General features: G+C 38.8%; 2 protein-coding genes and 1 long non-coding RNA gene across 4 annotated transcripts; all 3 read right to left on the reverse strand.

Annotated features, from left to right (window-relative positions):
- Positions 1–12,922: 12,922 nt before the first annotated feature.
- Positions 12,923–14,526, reverse strand: apoa2 (apolipoprotein A-II). Its single transcript, XM_017467828.3, has 4 exons — positions 14,421–14,526; positions 14,156–14,192; positions 13,703–13,925; positions 12,923–13,376 (listed from the first exon to the last, which is right to left on the reverse strand). The coding sequence occupies exons 2-4, from the start codon at positions 14,190–14,192 to the stop codon at positions 13,214–13,216; spliced, it is 423 nt and encodes a 140-aa protein (XP_017323317.1). The 5' UTR covers positions 14,421–14,526; the 3' UTR covers positions 12,923–13,213.
- A 5,630-nt stretch (positions 14,527–20,156) lies between these two features.
- Positions 20,157–21,914, reverse strand: LOC108265481 (uncharacterized). Of its 2 annotated transcripts, XM_017467842.2 has the most exons (5): positions 21,894–21,914; positions 21,660–21,769; positions 21,395–21,431; positions 20,942–21,164; positions 20,157–20,611 (listed from the first exon to the last, which is right to left on the reverse strand). In XM_017467842.2, the coding sequence occupies exons 3-5, from the start codon at positions 21,429–21,431 to the stop codon at positions 20,449–20,451; spliced, it is 423 nt and encodes a 140-aa protein (XP_017323331.1). In that variant the 5' UTR covers positions 21,660–21,769; positions 21,894–21,914; the 3' UTR covers positions 20,157–20,448. The 2 variants fall into 2 exon arrangements, with proteins under 2 accessions (XP_017323331.1, XP_047010406.1); XM_047154450.2 differs by lacking the exon at positions 21,894–21,914 and having other exon boundaries at positions 21,660–21,782.
- A 1,445-nt stretch (positions 21,915–23,359) lies between these two features.
- On the reverse strand, positions 23,360–25,215 carry LOC108265484 (uncharacterized). Its single transcript, XR_008396408.1, has 4 exons — positions 25,076–25,215; positions 24,931–24,973; positions 23,928–24,059; positions 23,360–23,788 (listed from the first exon to the last, which is right to left on the reverse strand). It is a non-coding gene; the product is annotated as an uncharacterized LOC108265484 (long non-coding RNA).
- Between the last annotated feature and the right edge of the window lie 673 nt (positions 25,216–25,888).

Below are 25,888 nucleotides of genomic sequence, written 5' to 3' on the forward strand. Positions count from 1 at the left end.
ACAACACAGGTTTATTTTTTTAAAAAAAGTCTTTGTTTAATATAGGGGTGTAACAATTATTGGCATCTCTATGAATTCATATGAGAAAAATATATTTGAAGTATATTCCATTAATATTTTAAAATGTTTTAGTACACCTGGGTGAGTAGGAAAAGGAAATTGTTCAACCATGACTTCCTGTTTAACAAAGGTATAAATATGAGGTCAAATTCCCTTAATCATTCATAACAATGGGTTACAAAGACCAAGGAATATAGCTGTGATGTGCAGCAAAAGGTTGTTGAGCTTTGCAAAATAGGAAGTGGCTATAAGAAAATAGCACAAGCATTGAAAATGCCCATTTCCACCATCAGGGCAATAATTAAGAAGTTCCAGTCAACTGTAAATGTTATGAATCAATCTGGACATGTGTCTATATTGTATTAATGCACTGTGAAGAGGATGGCTCAAGTGGCCAAAAATCACCAAGGATCACAGCTGGAGAATTGCAGAAGTCTCCAAAACTACAATCCGAGGTCACCTACATAACCACAAGTTGTATGGAAATGTTTCAAGAAAAAAGCCTCTACTCTCATCCAAAAACAAACTCAAGCATCTTCAGTTTGCCAGACACTACTGGAACTTCAAATGGGATCGAGTTCTATGGTCAGAGGAAACCTAAATAGAGCTTTTTGGCAATAAACACCAGAGCTGCGTTTAGCGCACACCGAGAGGTAGCCATATGGAAAAGTACCTCATGCCCACGGTTAAATATGATGCTGGCTCTTTAATGTTTTGGGGCTGTTTTTCTGCCAGAGGACCTGGACATTTTGTTAGGATTCATGGCATCATGGACTCTATAAAATATCAACAGATATTAAATGAAAACCTGACTACCTCTGCCAGAAAGCTTAAAATGGGCCGTGGTTGGATATTCCAGCAGGACAATGATCCAAAACATACATCAAAATCAACACAAAAATAGTTTACTGCCATGGCCATCCCAGTCCCCTGACCTGAACCCCATAGAAAACCTGTGGGGTGAACTGAAGAGGAGAGTCCATCTCAAAATTTGAAGGATCTGGAGAGATTCTGTATGGAGGAACGGTCTCAGATCCCTTGCCTCCAACCTCATCAGGCATGATAGTTGAAGACACAGAGCTGTCATCTTGGCAAAGGGAGGTAGCACAAAGTATTGACTAAAAGGGTGCCAATAATTCTTGCACACCTATATTTATATTAAATTTAGTATTTTAGCATCTTCGAAGTAGATACCTTTTTTGCCTATAATTTCCATTGTATTCCATGTATTCTTGACATTTTCTCAACCAATGTCTTGAGGAATTTCCCTGAGATGCTTTTTAAACAGTATTAAATTTTTCTAATGAAAGAAATGAATATGTTGGCACAATAATGTTTTTGTATACAACACTGATTTCAAACATTTAATCATAAATAAATATTATATGTATGTGTGTGTGTATATATATATATATATATATATATATATATATATATATATATATATATATATATATATATATATATATATATATGTGGATTTCAGGATGGAAGATGTTTACTTTAAACAGGAATAGATGATATGTCTTTTTTTCCAAGCTATATAACTCACATATTTAACACATTGTCTATAATCACTATGAAATTATACCTCATAGATCACACATGTATATCTGCATAGTCTCAGTTCTGAGCTAAGTTGCCCCTAGGTATAAAATTGTGTGTGTGTGTGTGTGTGTGTGAGATGCTTGATTTAGAGCTTAAAGGCAGACCATATGTGCAGACTCAGGTGGTGCAGTTATCTTCAGTCTTGCTGCTCTTTGAGTTTCCTCTCATCAGGATCCATACTGTCACAAGGTAATGCACTTTAAATGAAATTCATATTGCTATATTCAATTGTTCCATATTATTGTTACACAAGATGCAGTTTTAGACATCTGGTTGCATCTGGTTACCCTTGTGACTTGGTGTAATCATGTAATTCTGACTATTTAAACATATTATTAGACTAAAAGCAGTATTAATCAGCTGGGCAATTTGAGAGAACCAGCGGATGCCCAATTGGTGTATATGGGGTACACACTCCCTTTGAAATTTGACAAGAAGGTCTTAAATATCTACTTATGTTTCTTTCTTTTTTTTCTTTGTTTGAAATTGTCTTTAGCTCTCATTGTTGCACTCCAGGGTAAGAAATGTGCATGTGAACAAATTTATTAACAGGTCATCTATAAAATGTGGGATAACATGCTTTATTAGTATATATATATATATATATATATATATATATATATATATATATATATATATATATATATATATATATATATATATATATATATATATATATATATATATATTTATTAGTGTGTGTGTGTATATATATATATATATATATATATATATATATATATATATATATATATATATATATACAGTGAGGGAAAAAAGTATTTCATCCCCTGCTGATTTTGTACGTTTGCCCACTGACAAAGAAATGATCAGTCTATAATTTTAATGGTAGTTGTATTTGAACAGTGAGAGACAGAATAACAACAAAAAAATCCAGAAAAACACATGTCAAAAATTTTATAAATTAATTTGCATTTTAATGAGGGAAAAAAGTATTTGACCCCCTCTCAATCAGAAAGATTTCTGGCTCCCAGGTGTCTTTTATATGGGTAATGAGCTGAGATTAGGAGCACACTCTTAAAGGGAGTGCTCCTAATATCAGTTTGTTACCTGTATAAAAGACACCTGTCCACAGAAGCAATCAATCAGTCATATTCCAAACTCTCCACCATGGCCAAGACCAAAGAGCTCTCCAAGGATGTCAGGGACAAGACTGTAGACCTACACAAGTCTGGAATGGGCTACAAGACCATTGCCAAGCAGCTTGGTGAGAAGGGGACAACAGTTGGTGCGATTATTCGCAAATGGAAGAAGCACAAAAGAACTGTCAATCTCCCTCGGCCTGGGGCTCCATGCAAGATCTCACCTCGTGGAGTTGCATTGATCATGAGAACAGTGAGGAATCAGCCCAGAACTACACGGGAGGATCTTGTTAATGATCTCAAGGCAGCTGGGACCATAGTCACCAAGAAAACAATTGGTAACACACTACGCCGTGAAGGACTGAAATCCTGCAGCGCACGCAAGGTCCGCTGCTCAAGAAAACACATATACATGCCCGTCTGAAGTTTGCCAATGAACATCTGAATGATTCTGAGGACAACTGGGTGAAAGCGTTGAGGTCAGATGAGACCAAAATGGAGCTCTTTGGCATCAACTCAACTCGCCGTGTTTGGAGGAGGAGGAATGCTGCCTATGACCCCTGGAACACCATCCCCACCGTCAAACATGGAGGTGGAAACATTATGCTTTGGGTTTTTTTTTTCTGCTAAGGGGACAGGACAACTTCACCGCATCAAAGGGACGATGGACGGGGCCATGTACCGTCAAATCTTGGGTGAAAACCTCCTTCCCTCAGACAGGGCATTGAAAATGGGTCGTGGATGGATATTCCAGCATGACAATGACCCAAAACACATGGCCAAGGCAACAAAGGAGTGGCTCAAGAAGAAGCACATTAAGGTCCTGGAGTGACCTAGGCAGTCTCCAGACCTTAATCCCATAGAAAATCTGTGGAGAGAGCTGAAGGTTCGAGTTGCCAAACTTCAGCCTCGAAACCTTAATGATTTGGAGAAGATCTGCAAAGAGGGGTGGGACAAAATCCCTCCTGAGATGTGTGCAAACCTGGTGGCCAACTACAAGAAACGTCTGACCTCTGTGATTGCCAACAAGGGTTTTTAAACCAAGTACTAAGTCATGTTTTGCAGAGGGGTCAAATACTTATTTCCCTCATTAAAATGCAAATCAATTTATAACATTTTTGATGTGCATTTTTCTGGATTTTTTTTGTTGTTATTCTGTCTCTCACTGTTCAAATAAATCTACCATTAAAGTTATAGACTGATCATTTTTTTGTCAGTGGGTAAACATACAAAATCAGCAGGGGATCAAATACTTTTTTCACTCACTGTATATATATATATATATATATATATATATATATATATATATATATATATATATATATATATATATATGAAAGTAAAGAAAACCAACTTGAAAATTTAACATCAGGAAGGAACCTTTCCCCCTGAAAGCTTAACAGTAATGATTACTTGTTCTTTACTAAGCACAGTTATGGTGTGTGTTGACAAATTCTGCAGATCTTAGAGAGTTACTAAGATCCAAATTATGCCAAATAGTGCAAGTCCAAATTTGAATACAAGTTTAATACATAATGCAATATATTTGCACACATGCAGAAATTGTACACATATAAACTTCCAGTACCATGTTGTTTGATCAGTTCTGAATGGTTTTAGATGCTCTCTTTTCTCCCCCTTAGTGTCGGTGTGCCTGTGCAAGGTGCCAGAGCCTTATAAAGAGATTGTGGAAAAGTATCAGGACTTAAAGGTTGTGTTCCTCAAGAAGCTTTATATTGCCTTTTCGTAAAGGCCTGGCCGTACGGCTGTTGAATATCTGGCTAATAATGCACTCTCATGGTTGTTGGACCAGCAATTCATATGGGATGCATTAGACAATGAGAGGGTGAAATCTCTTGCTAAGCTTCCAATGTGAGTAAATGAAACAATGCTTTTAGGCATTACCACACTAGCCATCCATCCATCCATCCATCTTCAACCGCTTACTCCTTTCCAGGGTCGCGGGGGAACCTGGAGCATATCACAGGGAGCATCGTGCACAAGGCGGGGTACACCCTGGACAGGGTGCCAGTCCATCGCAGGGCACACAATCACAAACACATTTACCACACTAGCCAATGTTCTGTAAAGTCTAGTTTACACTGCAGCGACAGACACCAACCAACTGCAAAAGACACATTTGTCCAGTTTAGTCAGATCAGTGTGTTAACCCTGTTGGCATTGGTCAGCATTTGTTTTCACCAGCTGAACATGTTTAATCAGCATTTGTCAGTGGTGGAATTGTATGATTTTTCAACAAACAGAAATATCTGTATATTAACAGTTGTATGACTATATTTTACCAGAATTCGTCCATAGCATGTGATTCACGGGTGTTTTTAACGGGACCTTGAGCTCTGCTCCGGCAACTTTTGATGGCAGCACTAAATTTTAGAAGTTTTTTAGAAAATTTCAGAAGTAAGTAATTTTATGGAAAATTTAATACTGCAATTTAACAAAGTGACTGTTTTATTGTCATAGTAGATTATTAGTAGTTTGAAATGACATGTTGTCTGGGTTGGTCATGTAAAATACGATTGTAAATGTTTGTTGACTATCATTAACATAACCAGTGTTTACAACCTTATTACCGTTAAGTTATCAACCAGCACTTGGTTTGGGAAATTAAAGGATTTACAAATTTTTTCATAAACTTAAAAACTGAGCAGCTTTCTATGAGAGAATTTTTGCAACATTTTGTAACATTATTTGGTTATGCCCCCCTCCTCCATTCTTTGTGGCACGGAGTGAACATCTGTGAATTTAGTTTTAAGGTCAGTATTTTTAGTCTGAGCTGGAGCATGGCGCTTGAAACAGTTATACTCCGTCTGGTTAGTTTTGGTTTTGGCGAAGCTTATTTTTTTCTGAGGAGAAGAAAAAGGTGGATTTCAGAAAGAATAACAACTTTAAGGCATGCTTTGTTAGCTGGAAGGTGCCACCTTTCAGTAAGAAGACATTAGACAAAATACATCCAGCTGTTAACTAAATAACTGTTGATTGTCCTTCCAACTCATGTAAGAATCATATGCAACTATGTATATTTTCCCCCATCCGTCCTTAACTTAATTAAAAATTCATCAGTATATTATTTTCTAATATGTAAGTGAATACTGTACTTTGACTGTAATGTTTTAAATAATATATGTGAACAATCCACCAAATTATCATTTAATGTGTACAGTTAAGCTAAATCGCAATCTGTAATCTGTATCATTTCGCTTTGAAATATCTGGATACAAATATATTTTAATTTATAAAAAGGTACATTTACATTTGTTAAAGTTGCCGCCCTGTTTATTTTTCTTTTGCGTTCTATTGCCGTCTAGCACTAGAGTATGGGAAATAGTGCGTTGGCGAGTGTACATCAGATGTACACTCAATCAGAGTGAAGTGTGGGTATAAATGAGTGAACAAATGTAGGGAATAACGTTGTTTACTCAGAATTCGGACACCACTATAAAATGGCCGACATCCTATATAGTACACTATATAGGAGATAGGGAGCGGTATCAGACACAGCAATTGTTATGTCAAAATGCCCGTCTTGGTGAGTATTCGCGTAAACATAGTCGGTTATGTTCTTAAAATGTTCTTTCCAAATTCTGCTGGCTTATTTTATTTTATTCTATGGCTTACATTATTCTAATGCAATCATGACAGTATAATTTGTCCTCATTCTTTGATCAGAAATATCACATGGGAACAAATTAATTAAATATTACTCCAACATGTTTTTATCAGTGCTTTTAAAAAATTGTTTTGTGTGTGTGTGTGTGTGTGTGTGTGTGTGTGTGTGTGTGTGGTAAATTCAGTCATCTGGTTGGGGGCTGAAGCCTGTTGTAGATAAGGCAGCTCTTGGTGCCTACGGCAAACACCTGCATCCCCACATTGGCATTCACTTAGACACTGCCATCAGCAACATCAAACATGTGCTAGACACATTGCTGCCTGAGGAACAACATTAAAGTCAAGGCCACATGACCTCCAACTACTTTTGCTGCACTGTGCTGCCTGAGGTGATTTAGCTATTCATTTCTCAATTTCACAGAAATCAGATGTGCAATCCGCCATGGCCTTATCATTAGGTGATACAATTACAGCAGAATAAATAACAATGTGATAGATAGTCATATGCTGGTGTAGAACATATGCTTGCAATGTATAACTAAATATGTATGATGATGCTCTCCTGTAAATGCAAACAAAAAAGCCAACATTTGTGCAACATTAATAAAGAATAAAAACAACAATATGATTATTTGAGTATGACAATATCAAAGTTTTGAGGACTGAACTGACTAAATTGTAATTTTCAGTATCTCTAAATTAAACATGTTTGTTTTATTGATGTACAACTCAGACATAATGATTAACATATATCATACATATCCAGTAACAACCTATACCAGAGTCACAGTGGATGTAGGACACACACACACACACACACACACACACACACACACAGGTACACAACTAGCTAGTCATATCTCCACCCAAAGTCCACAGTCAGTGTGGGGGTGTTCATGTCTGTGCAGTCACTGACCTATGACCTCAATTTGCTCTGTGCACTTTGCAAAGGAACGAATAATTAATTTTTATTTATTGCATTGTGTCTTAATAAGCACTCTTTTTTGATAACTTGCTTTTTTGCCAAGAAAGTTGGTTTAATGAAACAGTTTCTTACTGATGTTGTGTGTTTCTTCTTCAGCTAGTTATAACATTTACTGTTAATAAACAGTTAAGCACTGAACCTGGGGCGATTCTAGTCTGTTGGGGCCCTAGGCAAAAATTCTCAGGGTGCCCCTCCAACCAGCCTTCATCACTATTATGTTATAAATAATATGACACCAAACAAAAATGTACACAATCTAAACTTTTGTATTTATATCAAATGTTCACATTAGTAAAATTTTCAAGCTATAAATATAAAGAACAATAAAAACTTAAATAAATAACTAAATAACTGCAGGTCAAAAGACCAGCCAGCAGAGTTGGACCCACAGAGTTGTCAGTCCTAATAGCCTGGGGCCCCAAGCAGTTGTCTACCTTGCCTGTTCACAAGCTGCGCCCCTGCACTGAACGTCAGTGCTTATGTGTGACATAATTATTAGTGAAAACTGTAGAAAGTGTTTGCATGATTATTTGCAAGGTAGTAAAGGATAGTAAAGTATTTATTTCCTGATTCCATATTTTATGCTTTTAGACCATGTCACGGTGGGCCTCCAATCCACATGCACAAACCACTGCACTCTCCTCACATGATGCTCATGATGCTCACCGGGTGCTGAAAGGACAGAACCACTTCAGCACCACTTGTGTATGATGAGCAAGCACATAGCCAAGGGGCAGTGTGGAAAAAAACTCCAGAAAAGCCTTCTGAATCTTACTGCTCCTGAGCATCTTATGGTTTGGCCTCTATATTTCTGCCCTTGAAGTCTTCTTCGAATGGTGGATTGTGATTCTTCACCCCTGTCCTGTGAAAGTTGTTGGTGATGTCACTAGCTGTTGTTTTGTGGTTTTTCTTCACAGCTCTCACATTGCTTCTTTCATCAGCTGCTGTTGTTTTCTTTAGCCAATGTGTTCCATGTCTGGTTGTTAGTATCCAGTGGTTTCTTTCTTTTTTGTGACATTTTCCCTCTTTTCTAAGCTTCAAAATGGCTTGCCTTTCTCCCATAGAAGCTGCCTGGTCTACATGTTAGTTTATCCTTGTTATGAAATGGAAGTAGAGGCAGAAGCAAGCGCAGATCAACGTCTTTGTTTTTAAACAGAGGTCAAGACACATTAAACACGTTCTATAATGGACAAGATAATCAAGGTTTAACATGAAACTAAAGTCGAGGCATGGAGCGAGAGCAGGAAACGAAGACACGGCCGCTTGGCATACTTAGACGTATTCACCTAAACATTCATTCAGTTACTAAAGTAATACTGTGTGAAGTACAAACCAACACGAGGGCTTTAAATACCAAACATAATAAAGCTAGAACACAGACAGCTGGGATCAATAACGACACACCCTCAAACATCAACCAATGCTTAAACAGGAAGAGAACAAAAACCAAAACAAAGGCAAATGTGTGCATAGGCAACAGTTCAATCTCGTGCATGCACACTCTCTGCAGCCGCCCGTGCATGTCAACGCCGCAGCGCCATCTGCCGGCGAGAGTGTGACAGAACCCCACTCCAAAGGCGCTCCGGGAGGAGTGCCAACGAGCAACTCCCTCCAACGGCGGTCCTGGGCCCCTGTGTGATCTGTCTCTTGATGCATTGGAAAACAGGGCGTTCTCCGCCGGGCAGCAGACAGGCGGAGCACCACCCCAAGTGGGACTGAAGCTCATGGCACTGTCCTCAGTGGGATTGGAATGCTGGATGACATCCTCAGCGGGACTGGAACGCTGGGCAACGTCCTCAGCGGGACTGGAACTCTGGGTGACGTCCTCGGCTGGGCAGGACAGCGGGACAGCTTCCTCGGCTGGGCAGGACAGCTTCCTCGGCTGGGCAGGACAGCAGGACAGCTTCTTCGGCAGGGCAGGACAGTGGTACAGTCTCCTCGGCAGGACAGGACCCCGGGACAGGTTCCTCAGCTGGGCAGGACAGCGGGACAGCTTCTTCGTTTGTGTAGGACAGTGGGACAGCTTTCTCGGCTGGGTAGGACAGCGGGACAGCTTCCTCGGCAGGGCAGGACAGCGGGACAGCTTCCTCGTCTGTGTAGGACAGTGGGACAGCTTTCTCGGCTGGGTAGGACAGCGGGACAGCTTCCTCGGCAGGGCAGGACAGCGGGACAGCCTCCTCGGCAGCAGAGACCTCCCTGCAGGTCTCCAGCTGGAGCTCTGAGGTCGCCCTGTTGACCTCAGGCGGAGGCTCCGAGGTCTCCACATTAACCTCAGGCTGGGACTCCTGGGCTGCGACCTCCTGCTGCTTACGTTGTGCAGTGTAGTCCCCAAACAGCGGGAAGGCCCAGTAATCCAGGTGGCTCTGCTGCCTGCATAGCGTAGTGTTGTCCCCCGGCAGCGGGAAGCCCCAGTAATTCGTGTAGCTCAGCTGCCTGCATAGCGCAGCGTAGTCCTCCCCAAGCGTGGGTGGGGGAAATTGCATGGGGGGGCGACGAGGCGCTATTTGATCCAGAAGGCGGCCGGTCTGAGCTATGCGTTCGGATAGCAATTTACTCAATTCAAAGAATGATCGACGCCACTCTGCTAACTCGGCAGCTATGGTGGCGTTCATGCTTGTCTGCTTCTTCCGCGTGGTCGGTGCAGTATTCTGTTACGAAACGGGAGCAGAGGCAGAAGCAAGCGCAGATCAACGTCTTTATTTTTAAACAGGAGTCAAGACACATTAAACACGGTCTATACTGGACAAGATAATTGAGGTTAAACATGAAACTAAAGTCGAGGCATGGAGCGAGAGCAGGACACGAAGACACGATCGCTTGGCATAATTAGATGTACTCACCTAAACATTCATTCAGTTACTAAAGTAGTACTGTGCAAAGTACAAAGCAACACGAGGGCTTTAAATAGCAAACATAATCAAGCTAGAACACAGACAGCTGGGATCACTAACGACACACCCTCGAACATCAACCAATGCTTAAGCAGGAAGAGAACAAAAACCAAAACAAAGGCAAACGTGTCCATAGGCAACAGTTCAATCTCGTGCACGCGCACTCTCTGCAGCCTCCCATGAATGTTGACACCGCAGCGCCATCTGCCGGCGAGAGTGTGACAATCCTTTTTAACAACAAATGCAGTCTTCACAGTCTTTTTATTTGATTTTATTCTGTTTTCTATTTTTACTTTCCTTACTCTGTTCAGCACTTTGGTCAGCTTTGCTGTGTGAAACGTGCTATATAAATAAAATTTATTTACCTACTTACTTACTTACTTACTTACTTACTTACTTACTAGCTGTATATGGCGAATATAAAACATTTAATCAACACAGCTTTCCATTTCTTTTTAATCGAGTGCTATACAGTGGTGCTTGAAAGTCCGTGAACCCTTTAGGATTTTCTATATATCTGTAAAAATATGACCTAAACCATCATCAGATTTTCACACAAGTCCTAAAAGTAGACAAAGAGATTAGACAAATTGGACAAAAATATTATAATTGGTCATTTATATATTAAGGGAAATTATCCAATATTAGAGATCTGTGAGTGGCAAAAGTATGCAAACCTCTAGGATTAGCAGTTCATTTGAAGGTGAAATTAGAGTCAGTTGATTTCAATTAATGACATGACAATCAATTGTGAGTGAACTCCCTGTTTTATTTAAAGAACAGGAATCTATCAGAGTCTGATCTTCACAACACATGTTTGTGGAAGTGTATCATGGCATGAACAAAGGAGATTTCTGAGGACCTCAGAAAAAGAGTTGTTGAAGCTCATCAGACTGGAAAAGATTATTAAGCCATCTCTAAAGAGTTTGGACTCCACCAATCCACAGTCAGACAGATTATGTGTAAATGGAGGAAATTGAAGACCAGTATTACCCTCCCCAGGAGTGGTCGACCAACAAACATAACTCCAAGAGCAAGACCTGAAATAGTCTATAAGGTCACAAACTAAAGGTCCTCTCTCACATTAGCTAATGTTAACGTTCATGAGTCCACCATCAGGAGAACACTGAACAACAAGGATGTGCATGGCAGGGTCGCAAGGAGAAAACCACTGTTCTCCAAAAAGAACACTGCTGCCCTAGTACAGTTTGCTAATGATTATGTGGACAAGCGAGAAGGCTATTGGGAAAATATTTTGTGGACAGGTGAGACCAAAATAGAGTTTTTGTTTTAAATGAGAAACGTTAGGTTTGGAGAAGGGAAAACACTGCATTCCGGCCGGACCTTCCGAACATTTTTAAACATGTTGAAAAAATTTGGGTGCTGTCGGCTTGAATTCGTGTAGTGTGTTCAGTTGAATGAGTCCATTTGGCGATCTACCTGAAGTTGACCAATCAGGAGGCGGGGAAAACCACAGAAGAAGAAAGACAAAGATGGGACATTAAACATCATCACGCTGAACAGGAAAACTCATCTACTACAGATTCATTGTGTTTATACTTGTGCTCTTACAAACTATTCCAACTCAAAGTTTTCAAATTGTAGCTTAGAGTATCAGTTTAGAGTATTTTCCAATTGTAGTGTTTTTAATTAAAGATTGAAAGAGTTGGAAGCTTAGTGATGGTGACGTGGAAGCCATGTGACCTTGGTGTAGTTTGTTTATAGCCTAACCTTAGCTTTTTACTTCTGGCCATTGAATTTGCCAAATAGTCATCACTATAAAATTAATGCTTCAATATCAAGATCACACACATGCATATCTGCATGGTCTTGGTCCTGAGCTAAATTTTGTGTGTGTGTGTGTGTGTGTGTGTGTGTGTGTGTGTGTGTGTGTGTGTGTGTGTGTGTGTGTGTGTGTGTGTGTGTGTGTGTGTGTGTGTTAGTTTTTGCCACAGTATTATGCCAAGTTGTCTTAGTGTCTTTGTTTTGTTGTTTGTTAATTAAACTATTTGAATATCTGCGATTGCTTCTGAATCTACCTTGAAACGTGACAAAAGTTTTCAACTTGTAGCTTTATCAGTTTAGAGTATTTTCCAATTGTAGTGTTTTTAAATAAAGATCGAAAGAGTTGGAAGCTTAGTGATGGTAACGTGGAAGCCATGTGACCTGGTGTAGTTTGTTTATAGCCTAACCGTAGCTTTTTACTTCTGGCCATTGAATTTGCCCAATAGTCATCACAATAAAATTAATGCTTCAATATGAAGATCACACACATGCATATCTGCATGGTCTTGGTCCTGAGCTAAATTGTGTGTGTGTGTGTGTGTGTGTGTGTGTGTGTCTGTGTGTGTGTGTGTGTGTGTGTGTGTCTGTGTGTGTGTGTGTGTGCGTGTGTGTGTGTGTGTGTGTGTGTGTGTGTGTTTTCCCAAAACACTCTCCATATCCACTGTGACTCATGGTTTAAGTGGTTAAATTAATCACTAAATCACTGAGTTGTACATCAATAAAACAAACATGTCATTATGCACCACAGAATGTGCCTGAGAGATACTCAACATATTGAACATATTCATCTCTGAGATACTGAAGATCATATTTTAGTCAATTCAGTCCTCAAACATCCATATTGTCATACTCAAACAGTCATATTGTTGTTTTTATTCTTTATTAATGCTGCACAAATGTTGACATTTTTAATGCACGCACAGGAGAGCATCATAATATACAGTTATGTACAGTACAGGTGTATGATCTACACTTGCACATGACTACCTTTATCATTGTTATCTCTTCTGCTGTAATGATATACCTGCTAAGGCCATGGTGGCTTGCACATCTGATATCTGGGAAATTGAGAAATGAATAGCTAAAGCTAAAGCATCTCTGGCAGCACAGTCAGAGGTGCAGGGAAAGTGATTGGAGGTCACGTGGCCTTGATTTTAATGTTGTTCAGAAGGCAGGAATGTGTCCAGCACGGGTTTGATGTTGTTGATGGCAGTGTCCAGGTAAATGCCAATGTAGGGACGCAGGTATTCACCGTAGGTGCCAAGAACAGCCAAACGTGCCTTTTCTATAACAGGCTGTAGCTCCTCCAAAACAGCACTGAATTTACCATAAACACAAACAAAAAAAACAGTTTGTTCACCTGGGTGCACTCTTAAAAACAAGTTGTAGTAACATTTCTGATCAAAGCGCGAGGATACACCTAAAAAGATATATTATAAAAAATAATTCTATAATGATTTGTGTTAGAATGTTCAAAAATAGTACCAACAGGTAAAATGAGCCAGCAGAGTTTGGAAAGAGCATTTTAGACACTCAACAATATCCTATATTTCACACTAGTGCAGTGCTTAGGTCTGATGGTGTTCCTTATAGAGCATTGGGGTAGTGTGGTATGGCCTAAAAACACTGTCTCAGATACTCACACGGCCAGCTTAGAAATAGCTTGCACCCTCTCATTTTCATTGACATGCTTTGCGATTTCCTTGGCCTTCTCCCCTGTGATTGTGCCCTCAGCCAGTTTCTCAAGAGTGGTATGAACATTCTCATAGGCAACAGCAAGCCTCTTGAGGAACACAGCCTTTAAAGCCTCATACTTATCCACAAGCTCCTTATCAGGCACTGGCGGCGAGCACAGGCTCAAAGACACTAAGGGGGAGACAAGAAAGCATCTAAGACCATTCAGTGCACTGAATTATGCATTGTTTGGCATGATTTGTATCAACAGGGATGAAAAAGTTCCTCCCTGTTGTTAATCTTTCTTGTCTTCTTTCAAATATGGTTTTCTTTTACTTTTATATGTATGCTAATAAAGCATGTTATCCCACATTTTTTATAGATAACCTGTTAATAAATTTGTTCACATGCACATTTCTTACCCTGGAGTGCAACAATGAGAGCTAATGCCAATTTCATCTGGAAAAAGAAAGAACGAAAAAAAAGAAACAGACATAGGTAGACATTTAAGACCTTCTTGCCAAACTGCAAAGGGAGTGTGTTTTATATTAATATGTTCAAGTAGTCACAATTACATGATTACACCAAGCCACATGGGTAACCAGATGCGTCTAAAACTGCACCTTGTGTAACAATAATATGGAACAATTGAATATAGCAATAGGAATTTCATGTAAAGTGCATTACCTTGTGACAGTATGGATCCTGATGAGAGGAAACTCAAAGAGCAGCAAGACTGAAGACGACTGCACCAACCTGCAGTTATGGTCTGCCTTTAACCCTATATCAGCCTGACCCCGTGACCAAACAAACATCATCACCCACACAGACACACATACACCCACACACAGAGGTACACAACTAGTTAATCAAATTTTGCCTATCTGTCTATCTTGCTCTCTCATGCATTCACAATCACCTGTTCACTTATCAAACACAAACACCCCCACAGTAGAACCCACTGTTCTACATACATGCATCCTCACATTCATTTGTCCACCCAAAGTACACAGTCAGCGTGGAGATGTTCACGTCTCTGCAGTCACTAACCTATGACCTCAATTCCACTCTATGCACTTTGTAATGGAATGAATGATTTATTTTTATTTATTGCATCATGTCTTAATAAGCATTCTTTTTTAATAGCTTGCTTTTTTACCAAGAAAGCTGGTTTAATGAAACAGTTTCTTATTGATGTTGTGTGTTTCTTCTTCAGTTAGTTATAACATTTACTGTTAATAAACAGTTAAGCATTGAACCAGGGGCGATTCTAGTCTGTTGGGGCCCTAGGCAAAAATTCTCAGGGGCCCCTCCAACCAGCTTTCATCACTATTATGTTATAAATAATCTGACACCAACCGAAAATGTACACAATCTAAACGTTTGTATTTATATCAAATGTTCACATTAGTGCAATATTCGAGCTATAAATACAAAGAACAGTAAAAACTTAAATAAATAACTAAATAACTCCAGGTCAAAAGACCAGCAGGCAGAGTTGGACCCACAGAGTTGTCAGCCCTCAGGGGCCCCCATCAGCCTGGGGCCCCAAGAAGTTGCCTACCTTGCCTATTCACAAGCTGCGCCCCTGCACTGAACGTCAGTGCTTACATGTGACATAATTATTAGTGAAGACTGTAGAAAGTGTTTGCATGATTATTTGCAAGGTTGATAGTATAGTATTTATTTCCTGAATCCATATTTTATGCTTTTAGATCACGTGATGGTGGGCCTCCAGTGCACATTCACAAACCACTGCACTCTCCTCACATGATTGCCCCCCGGGTGCTGAAAGGACAGAACCACTTCAGCACCACTGTTGTGGATGAGGAGCAAGCACATAGCTGAGGGGTGGGGCAGAAAAAAAACTCTAGCCTTCTGAATCTTACTGCTTCTGAGCATCTTGTCGTTTGGCCTCTATATATCTGCCCTTGAAGTCTTCTTCGAATGGTGGATTGTGATACCTTCACCCCTGTCCTGTGAAAGTTGTTGGTGATGTTACTAGCTGTTGTTTTGGGGGTTTTCTTCACAGCTCTCACATTGCTTCTTTCATCAGCTGCTGTTGTTTTCTTTAGCCAATGTGTTCCATGTCTGGTTGTTAGTATCCAGTGGTTTCTTTCCTTTTTTGTGACATTTTCCCTCTTTTCTAAGCTTCAAAATGGCTTGCCTTTCTTCCATAGACAGCTGCCTGGTCTACATTCAATTCAATTCAATTTTATTTGTATAGCGCTTTTTACAATAGACATTGTCTCAAAGCAGCTTTACAGAAATATCAACTTGGTATACAGATATTAAAGGTGTGAATTTATCCCAACTGAACAAGCCACTGAGTGGCGATGGTGGCAAGGAAAAACTCCCTAAGATGTTTTAAGAGGAAGAAACCTTGAGAGGAACCCGACTCAGAAGGCAACCCATCCTCATCTGGGTAACAACAGTTAGTGTGAAAAAGTTCATTATGGATTTATATGAAGTCTGTATGGCGTTAGGAGCAGCCGTAGTCCCAGCAGTCTGGAATTAGAGAAGATTTGAGCTCCATCCAGAGGCAGAAAGGATCTGGATCTCTAGTATCTCCATAAATATGTCTGGGGCTCGGCGAAAGGAGAGAGGGAGAAAAAAGATTATTTTGACTGCAAAGTAGTAGAACAGAATCTAGCCAGGGTAGGCCTGAGTAAACAAATACGTTTTAAGCCTAGACTTAAACACTGAGACTGTGTCTGAGTCCCGAACACTAATAGGAAGACTGTTCCATAACTGTGGGGCTCTATAAGCGAAAGCTCTTCCCCCTGCTGTAGCCTTCACTATTCGAGGTACCGTCAAATAACCTGCATCTTTTGATCTAAGTAGGCGTGGCAGATCATATAAAACCAAAAGGTCGCTTAGATATTGTGGCGCGAGACTTTTTAGTGCTTTATAGGTTAATAAAAGTATTTTATAGTTAATGCGAGATTTTACTGGGAGCCAATGCAGTATTGATAATATCGGTGTGATATGGTCGTATCTTCTAGTTCTAGTTAGGACTCTAGCAGCTGCATTCTGGACTAACTGGAGCTTATTTATATTCCTACTGGAACATCCAGACAGTAAGGCATTACAGTAATCTAATCTAGAGGTGACGAATGCATGAACTAGTATTTCCGCATCATGTAGTGACAATATGTTTCTTATTTTAGAAATATTTCTGAAATGAAAGAAAGCTATCCTAGTAATATTATCTACATGAGCATCAAATGATAGGCTGGAGTCAATAATCACTCCAAGGTCTTTAACTGCTGTACATGATGAAACAGAAAGACCATCCAGAGTAACCATGTGATCAGAAAGATTACTTCTAGCTACACGTGGGCCTAATAAAAGTATTTCTGTTTTATCAGAATTAAGTAGAAGGAAGTTAGTTAACATCCAACATCTAATGTCCTTTACACAATCCTCAACTTTACTAAGCTTCTGTCTGTCGTCTGGCTTCGCTGAAACATACAACTGTGTATCATCAGCATAACAACTGTGTATCATCAGCATACATGTTGGTTTATCCTTTTTAACAACAAATGCAGTCTTCACAGGTGAAAAGTAGGGCTCAAACCAAGCATAGACATCCAGAGCTATTAATTCTTTAAACAATCAATTTAACAGGGCACACCTGGGCAGCAACAAACACCTATCAGTCACATTTACCAAAAATTTTGATCACTCGAAAAACTGGGTGGGTTCAAACATAATGTGCCATGTTCTAAGTTGTTTAACAGATCTAGTTGTAAATATGAGTAGATGAAATCTAAAATTCTGATCTGTCATCTCATATTCATCTTTTGATCTCAAACCCAAATGTCTTCAATGTATAATGTAGTAAATACAGCAGAATTGGCCTTGCTGTTCCAATACTTTTGGAGGGAACTGTAGCATATAATGAATGAAAAATGACTCACTTAGTTTCAGTAACTGCTTAATCCTTGTTAGAGTAGCTGTGCATCTGGTGTCCATCCCAGGAATACTGGGTGTGAGATAGGACCACACTCTTTATGTGATTGTACCAGTCAGTCACAGGGCATCATGCACACAACATTCACGCACACCTAAGGGAAATTTATCTTAGCCAGTCCACCTACTGGCAGGTTTTTTGGGAGAACATGCACAGAAACTCCTCATAGACAATCACCCAAACTCAGAATTGAATCTCTGGGACAGTGGACATGTGAAGCGACAACGCTACACTCTATACCAGCATGCTGCAATAAAGCTTGGAAGGAAGTCACAGTTATTGTAGATTACATTTTTAGACAATTTTAGATTGCAATGTTAGATATGGAAATAATTTCCCCCAATAACAAACATTTGTTTGCTCTAATAGTGTGGGTGGTGGTACAGTGGATAGCATTTCTGCCTCACAGCTCTAAGATCCCAGGTTCAATCCTGAGCTTGTGTTACTGTCTGTGTGTGGAGTTTCTGTACATGTTCTCTCCATGTCTGAGTGGGCTTTCTCTCAAAAACATGTAACCCTGACAAGGTTAGAGTGAATGAGTCATGTAGCATTAATTATATGCTCATATAAAGCTCAGTCAGCTTTCTGATAATGGTTTAATAGTTAGGTGAACTAAACAAAAATAGCTAATACAACACAAACTATATTATTGAACCAACTAGCTGTATATGGCGAATATAAATCATTTAATCAACACAGCTTTCCATTTCTTTTTAACTGAGTACTATACAGTGGTGTTTGAAAGTTTGTGAACCCTTTAGGGTGTTCTATATGTCTGTATGAATATGACCTAAACCATCATCAGATTTTCACACAGGTCCTAAAAGTAGGCAAAGAGAACCCAATTAGAGAAATTGGTCAAAAATATTATACTTGGTCATTTATTTATTGAGGGAAATGATCCAATATTAGATATCTGTGAGTGGCAAAAGTATGTGAACCTCTAGGATTAGCAGTTCATTTGAAGGTGAAATTAGAGTCAGGTGATTTCAATTAATGACATGACAATCAGTTGTGAGTGAGCAACCTGTTTTATGTAAAGAACAGGAATCTATCAGAGTCTGATCTTCACAACACATGTTTGTGGAAGTGTATCAAGCATTAACAAAGGAGATTTCTGAGGACTTCAGAAAAGAGTTGTTGACACTCATCAGACTGGAAAAGATTATTAAGCCATCTCTAAAGAGTTTGGACTCCACCAATCCACAATCAGACAAATTATGAGTAAATGGAGGAAATTGAAGACCGGTATTACCCGCCCCAGGAGTGGTCGACCAACAGACATAACTCCAAGAGCAAGACCTGAAATAGTCTGTGAGGTCACAAACTTCTAAGCAACAAAAGGTCCCTCTCACGTTAGTTAATGTTTATGTTCATGAGTCCACCACCAGGAGAACACTGAACAACAAGGATGTGCATGGCAGGGTCGCAAGGAGAAAACCACTGTTCTCCAAAAAGAACAATGCTGCCCTAGTACAGTTTGCTAATGATCATGTGGACAAGCCAGAAGGCTATTGGGAAAATATTTTGTGGACAGGTGAGACCAAAATAGAGTTTTTGGTTTAAATGAGAAGTGTTAGGTTTGGAGAAGGGAAAACACTGCATTCCGGCCGGACCTTCCGAACATTTTTAAACATGTTGAAAAAATTTAGGTGCTGTCGGCTTGAATACGTGTAGTGTGTTCAGTTGGATGAGTCCATTTGGAAATCTACCTGAAGTTGACCAATCAGGAGGCAGGGAAAACCACAGAAGGAGAAAGACAAAGATGGGACATTAAACATCATCACGCTGAACAGGAAAACTCATCTAGTACAGATTCATTGTGTTTATACTTGTGCTCTTACAGACTATTCCAACTCAAAGTTTTCAACTTGTAGCTTTATCAATTTAGAGTATTTTCCAATTGTAGTGTTTTTAATTAAAGTTCAAAAGAGTTGGAAGCTTAGTGATGGTCACGTGGAAGTCATGTGACCTTGGTGTAGTTTGTTTATAGCCTAACCTTAGCTTTTTTCTTCTGGCCATTGAATTTGCCAAATAGTCATCACTATAAAATTAATGCTTCAATAATAAGATCACACACACGCATATCTGCATGGTCTTGGTCCTGAGCTAAATTGTGTGTGTGTGTGTGTGTGTGTGTGTGTGTGTGTGTGTGTGTGTGTGTGTGTGTGTGTGTGTGTGTGTGTGTGTGTGTGTGTGTGTGTGTGTGTGTTGTTTTCCCAAAACACTCTCCATGTCCACTGTGACTCTGCTCATGGTTTAAGTGGTTAAATTAATCACTAAATCACTGAGTTGTACATCAATAAAACAAACATGTCATTATGCACCACAGAATGTGCCTGAGAGATACTCAACATATTGAACATATTCATCTCTGACATACTGAAGATTATATTTTAGTCAATTCAGTCCTCAAACATCCATATTGTCATACTCAAACAGTCATATTGTTGTTTTTATTCTTTATTAATGCTGCACAAATGTTGACATTTTTTAATGCACGCACAGGAGAGCATCATAATATACAGTTATGTACAGTACAGGTGTATGATCTACACCTGCACATGACTACCTTTATCATTGTTATCTCTTCTGCTGTAATGATATACCTGCTAAGGCCATGGTGGATTGCACATCTGATATCTGGGAAATTGAGAAATGAATAGCTAAAGCTAAAACATCTCAGGCAGCACAGTCAGAGGTGCAGCGAAAGTGGTTGGAGGTCACATGGCCTTGATTTTAATGTTGTTCAGAAGGCAGGAATGTGTCCAGCACGGGTTTGATGTTGTTGATGGCAGTGTCCAGGTAAATGCCAATGTAGGGACGCAGGTATTCACCGTAGGTGCCAAGAACAGCCAAACGTGCCTTTTCTATAACAGGCTGTACCTCCTCCAAAACAGCACTGAATTTACCATAAACACAAACAAAAAAACTGTTTTTTCACCTGGGTGCACTCTTAAAAATATGTTGTAGTAACATTTCTGATCAAAGAGCGAGGATACACCTAAAAAGATATATATATATAAAAAAAATAATTCTATAATGATTTGTGTTAGAATGTTCAAAAATAGTACCAACAGGTAAAATGAGCCAGCAGAGTTTGGAAAGAGCATTTTAGACACTCAACAATATCCTATATTTCACACTAGTGCAGTGCTTAGGTCTGATGGTGTTCCTTATAGAACATTGGGGTAGTGTGGTATGGCCTAAAAACACTGTCTCAGATACTCACATGGCCAGCTTAGAAATAGCTTGCACCCTCTCATTTTCATTGACATGCTTTGCGATTTCCTTGGCCTTCTCCCCTGTGATTGTGCCCTCAGCCAGTTTCTCAAGGGTGGTATGAGCATTCCCATAGGCGACAGCAAGCCTCTTGAGGAACACAGCCTTTAAACCCTCATACTTATCCACAAGCTCCTTATCAGGCTCTGGCACCGTGCACAGGCTCAAAGACACTAAGGGGGAGACAAGAAAGCATCTAAGACCATTCAGTACACTGAATTATGCACTGTTTGGCATGATTTGTATCAACAGGGACGAAAAAGTTCCTCCCTGTTGTTAATCTTTCTTGTTTTCTTTCAAATATGGTTTTCTTTTACTTTTATATGTATGCTAATATAGCATGTTATCCCACATTTTTTATAGATGACCTGTTAATAAATTTGTTCACATGCACATTTCTTACCCTGGAGTGCAACAATGAGAGCTAATGCCAATTTCATCTGGAAAAAGAAAGAACGAAAAAAAAGAAACAGACATAGGTAGACATTTAAGACCTTCTTGCCAAACTGCAAAGGGAGTGTGTTTTATATTAATATGTTCAAGTAGTCACAATTACATGATTACACCAAGCCACATGGGTAACCAGATGCGTCTAAAACTGCACCTTGTGTAACAATAATATGGAACAATTGAATATAGCAATAGGAATTTCATTTAAAGTGCATTACCTTGTGACAGTATGGATCCTGATGAGAGGAAACTAAAGAGCAGCAAGACTGAAGACGACTGCACCAACCTGCAGTTATGGTCTGCCTTTAAGGCCTCTATCAGCCTGACCCTGTGACCAAACAAACGTCATCACCCACACAGACACACATACACCCACACACACAGAGGTACACAACTAGTTAATCAAATTTTGCCTATCTGTCTATCTTGCTCTCTCATGCATTCACAATCACCTGTTCACTTATCAAACACAAACACCCCCACAGTAGAACCCACTATTCTATATACATGCATCCTCACATTCATTTTTCCACCCAAAGTCCACAGTCAGTGTGGAGCTGTTCATGTCTCTGCAGTCATTGACCTATGACCTCAATTCCACTCTATGCACTTTGCAATGGAATGAATGATTTATTTTTATTTATTGCATAATGTCTTAATAAGCATTCTTTTTTAATATCTTGCTTTTTTACAAAGAAAGTTGGTTCAATGAAACAGTTTCTTACTGATGTTGTGTGTTTCTTCTTCAGCTAGTTATAATATTTACTGTTAATAAACAGTTAAGCACTGAACCAGGGGCGATTCTAGTCTGTTGGGGCCTTAGGCAAAAATTCTCAGGGTGCCCCTCCACAACCAGCTTTCATCACTATTATGTTATAAATAATCTGACACCAACCAAAAATGTGGACAATCTAAACGTTTGTATTTATATCAAATGGTCACATTAGTACAATTTTAAACTATGAATACAAAGAACAATAAAAACTTTAATAAATAACTAAATTAATTAAAAATTTGGTTAACGAAACAGTTTCTTTGTTAGTTATAACATTTACTGTTACATCAGTGCCAGAACTTTATTACTTATGTGTGACATAATTATTAGTGAAAACTGTAGAAAGTGTTTGCATGATTATTTGCAAAGTGCATGGTAAAGTATTTATTTCCTGATGGTATGTTTTATGCAAATAGCATAACTATTATTATTATTGTACTGTGTGAATTGTTCTTGTAAGTTTTTCTTTACTAATGTACTATTATTAAATGGAAATTGCTTTGTCTTTGTTATTAGTGTTACATCGTACGCGTGCAAGAACATGCAAAGCACTTGTGAAAACTCCACTTAGGTTTTTTTTTGTGCATGGTCTGATTTGATTGTTTAAAAAGGTGCAAAACATTTAAAAACAGCACAAACTTATGCTGGATGTGCACACAAACTACAGATTAGAACTGCTTGATTGCAGATTGCAGCACCATGTTGTCTCTTCCACATCTTGTACATATTCCAGAATCGATAATCTTGTCCCTTTTTGTGTACATAATGAGCTGAGTGGATAAAAAATATCTGATGTCTGTACAAAGGTGGAAAGATTTCCACATACTAGTGAGGCTCTGGGTCAATCCTCATGAACTTTCCCCTTTGGAACATTATGTGTCTGTATCCTGTCTCTTCAATCATGATCCTGCAATTATTTGGGGATAATTTTTTTCTCATTTCCCCCTCATTATGTCTCTTTTTATCTCAATATCATTCCTCTGAAATATGATATTACTACCTACAAAGATACACACACAGTACATGTGAATATATGCACATGCACCAGTGCAGATAGTGTTAGGAGGTTATTTAATGAATAGGTCACAAATCTATGCTCAGTGAGCTACAAAAGTAGCAGAAAAATATGGCACGTAAGCAATATACCATTGAGATAATGTTTTATTTGCCATCATAATACTGAAAAGATGGTGACATTAGAGCACATATTTAAAACTGATGTACAGATGCATATTTCATTTGAATAAAATATGTCATTTCAAGATAGTCTCATGACTAATTTACTTAGCTATGTGCTTGCAGTTTGTGGCTACTTCACACAGTATAGAATGAACCACTGAATACATGCATACAGAAGGCATTACTGATTCTTGTTGTGTTGCAGATATTTTGTCACTTTAATCAAACCCAGTGCTGGATACTTTTTCTTTGATTTTGTCCCAAAAAGAGCTTGTTGTCTCTTTTGCCCACTCAATGTATGGGTCAGTCACAGGCTTCACCTGGTCCTCATAGTACATTAGAGCGTATTCAACAGCTATACTGCCAGCATTCACAACCCTCGTCTTCAGTTTCCTGCCGACACACACACACACACACACACACACACACACACACACACACACACACACACACACACGCACACACTATTTGCATATATGCATCCAATCTCTAAGGAATGTTGTTTTTTTATTTCTGGAAAATTCATCAGTACTTCAGTATTGTATGTGGACTGTGATTAAGCAACAGTTCTGAAAGTGCTCATACGTGTATGCCCCTTCGGCCCTCTGTAGAAGTCTTTCGGATATAGTTGCATTGGCTGAAATGTCCGCCATGGTCCAGCACACTGTAAATACATTACTATAAATTATTTCAATGATCAAACTCACAGAGGAGTCAAGCACTCCACATGATTTATCGCACTTACTAATGATTTCTTGTAGCTATATCAGATATACATTTCTGTTTTTGAATACATGCAATGTGTTTTATTGTTATTATTATTATTATTATTATTATTATTATTATTATTATTAATAATAATAATAATAATAATAATAATAATAATAATAATAATAATAATAATAATATAATATGCTTAATTTATATAGCACCTTTCCAGAGCTCAAGGATGCTTTACAATAGCAATACAATAATACATAAACAATGAACAATCATGGACAAACACAAAATATGAAAAACAATGAACGATCAAACACAAAAAAATTAAAACACAGTACAGACAGTACAGTCAGTGAGAGCAAAATGAATAGCAACACATTAGGACAAATAACACTGAGAAAACAGATACATTTTAAGTTGAGATTTGAACTCTGAGATGGATGTGATGCTGCGAAGAGTCAGAGGGAGTGAATTCCAGATTTTGGGTACTACAACACTGAAAGACTTGCCACCCATAGTAGAGAGACAAGATCTAAAGACAGAGAGGAGTCCGAGCCCAGAGGACCTGAGAGAGCAGGTCGGGTTGTAGGGGAGAAGCAGTTCACTAAGATAGCAAGGTGCCAAACAATGAAGTGATTTAAATGTAAGCAGGATTATTTTATATTTAATGCGAAATGAGCCTGGTACCAATGCAGTTCAGATAGGATTGGAGTAATGTGAGCTGAGCGATTGGTATGTGTAAGAATGGATATCTTTTTATTTTTTTTGTAAGTAGCAAACTAAACAAATATTCATGAAGTAAACAAACCACAAACCTTGTAGTATAATGACCACAGCAAGCAGCACAAACTTGGACATCTGTTAAAGAACAAGCATGCCAGTTAAACAAATTCATGTTAACATTATGTTGCATTATAAAATGTTAGTGAATTGAAATAGCAATTAAATACACGTAAATACCGTAACAAGTTGAGATAGAAGACTAACTAATATCTGGATCAACTGTTCACTAAGCAGATCTGGCAGAGTGTATATCAGTGTTTTTATGGTGAAATACTTTTTGACATTTTCAGGTTACTTCAGTTAGAAGGTGATGTAATCATGCTACTTTGAATTAACATTCAGTGAAATGGATTACTGATTGTTTAAAAATTCTTGTTTACCATGATAGGGATTACAGCAGCATCCTAGTCTGTTTAGTCAAATTGATTTTCACTGTTAGTTGCATGGTCTCATTTGACTGTCCAATTGTTGACTGTCTGGTACTGAAGAAATAAGTGGGGGAAATAAGTATTGAATGCAGCAACATTTTTTTTCAGTAAATATATTTCCAATGAGGCTACTCACATGAAATCAGGCACCAGGATTAACTGAAGAAATCCAGAAATGTAAAGAATTCACAACATTAAAGTCTATAAATAAAGTTATGTGGAATGACACAGGAATAAAGTGTGGAACACACTAAATGAAATGTATTTAATACTTAGTGGAGAAGCCTTTGTTTGTAATGACAGCTTCAAGATGCTTCCTGTATGAATAAATTATTCGGCTGCAGTACTCAGGTGTGATTTTGGCCCATTCTTCTAAACATATTGTCTTTAAATCTTGTTCAATTGGATTCAAGTCAGGTGATTGACTGGGCCATTCTAACACCTTGATTTTTTTTTCTCTGAAACCAATTGAGAGTTTCCTTTGCTGTATGCTTTGGATCGTTGCCCTGCTGGAAGGTACACACATGTCTCATCTTCATTATCCTAATGGATGGCAGCAGAT

This window comes from Ictalurus punctatus, chromosome 1 (genome assembly GCF_001660625.3).
Source record: "Ictalurus punctatus breed USDA103 chromosome 1, Coco_2.0, whole genome shotgun sequence".
Lineage (NCBI taxonomy): Eukaryota > Metazoa > Chordata > Actinopteri > Siluriformes > Ictaluridae > Ictalurus > Ictalurus punctatus.

What these genes read in the sequence shown, in the direction of transcription:
- apoa2 (XM_017467828.3), bottom strand. Translation starts at nt 14,192, where the DNA reads ATGAAATTGGCATTAGCTCTCATTGTTGCACTCCAGG. An exon ending in TCTCATTGTTGCACTCCAGG is followed by an intron (nt 13,926 to 14,155) that starts GTAAGAAATGTG and finishes TCTCCCCCTTAG; the next exon opens with TGTCTTTGAGCCTGTGCTCG. An exon ending in GCTATTTCTAAGCTGGCCGT is followed by an intron (nt 13,377 to 13,702) that starts GTGAGTATCTGA and finishes TGGTAAATTCAG; the next exon opens with TGCTGTTTTGGAGGAGCTAC.
- LOC108265481 (XM_017467842.2), bottom strand. Translation starts at nt 21,431, where the DNA reads ATGAAATTGGCATTAGCTCTCATTGTTGCACTCCAGG. An exon ending in TCTCATTGTTGCACTCCAGG is followed by an intron (nt 21,165 to 21,394) that starts GTAAGAAATGTG and finishes TCTCCCCCTTAG; the next exon opens with TGTCTTTGAGCCTGTGCACG. An exon ending in GCTATTTCTAAGCTGGCCAT is followed by an intron (nt 20,612 to 20,941) that starts GTGAGTATCTGA and finishes TGGTAAATTCAG; the next exon opens with TGCTGTTTTGGAGGAGGTAC.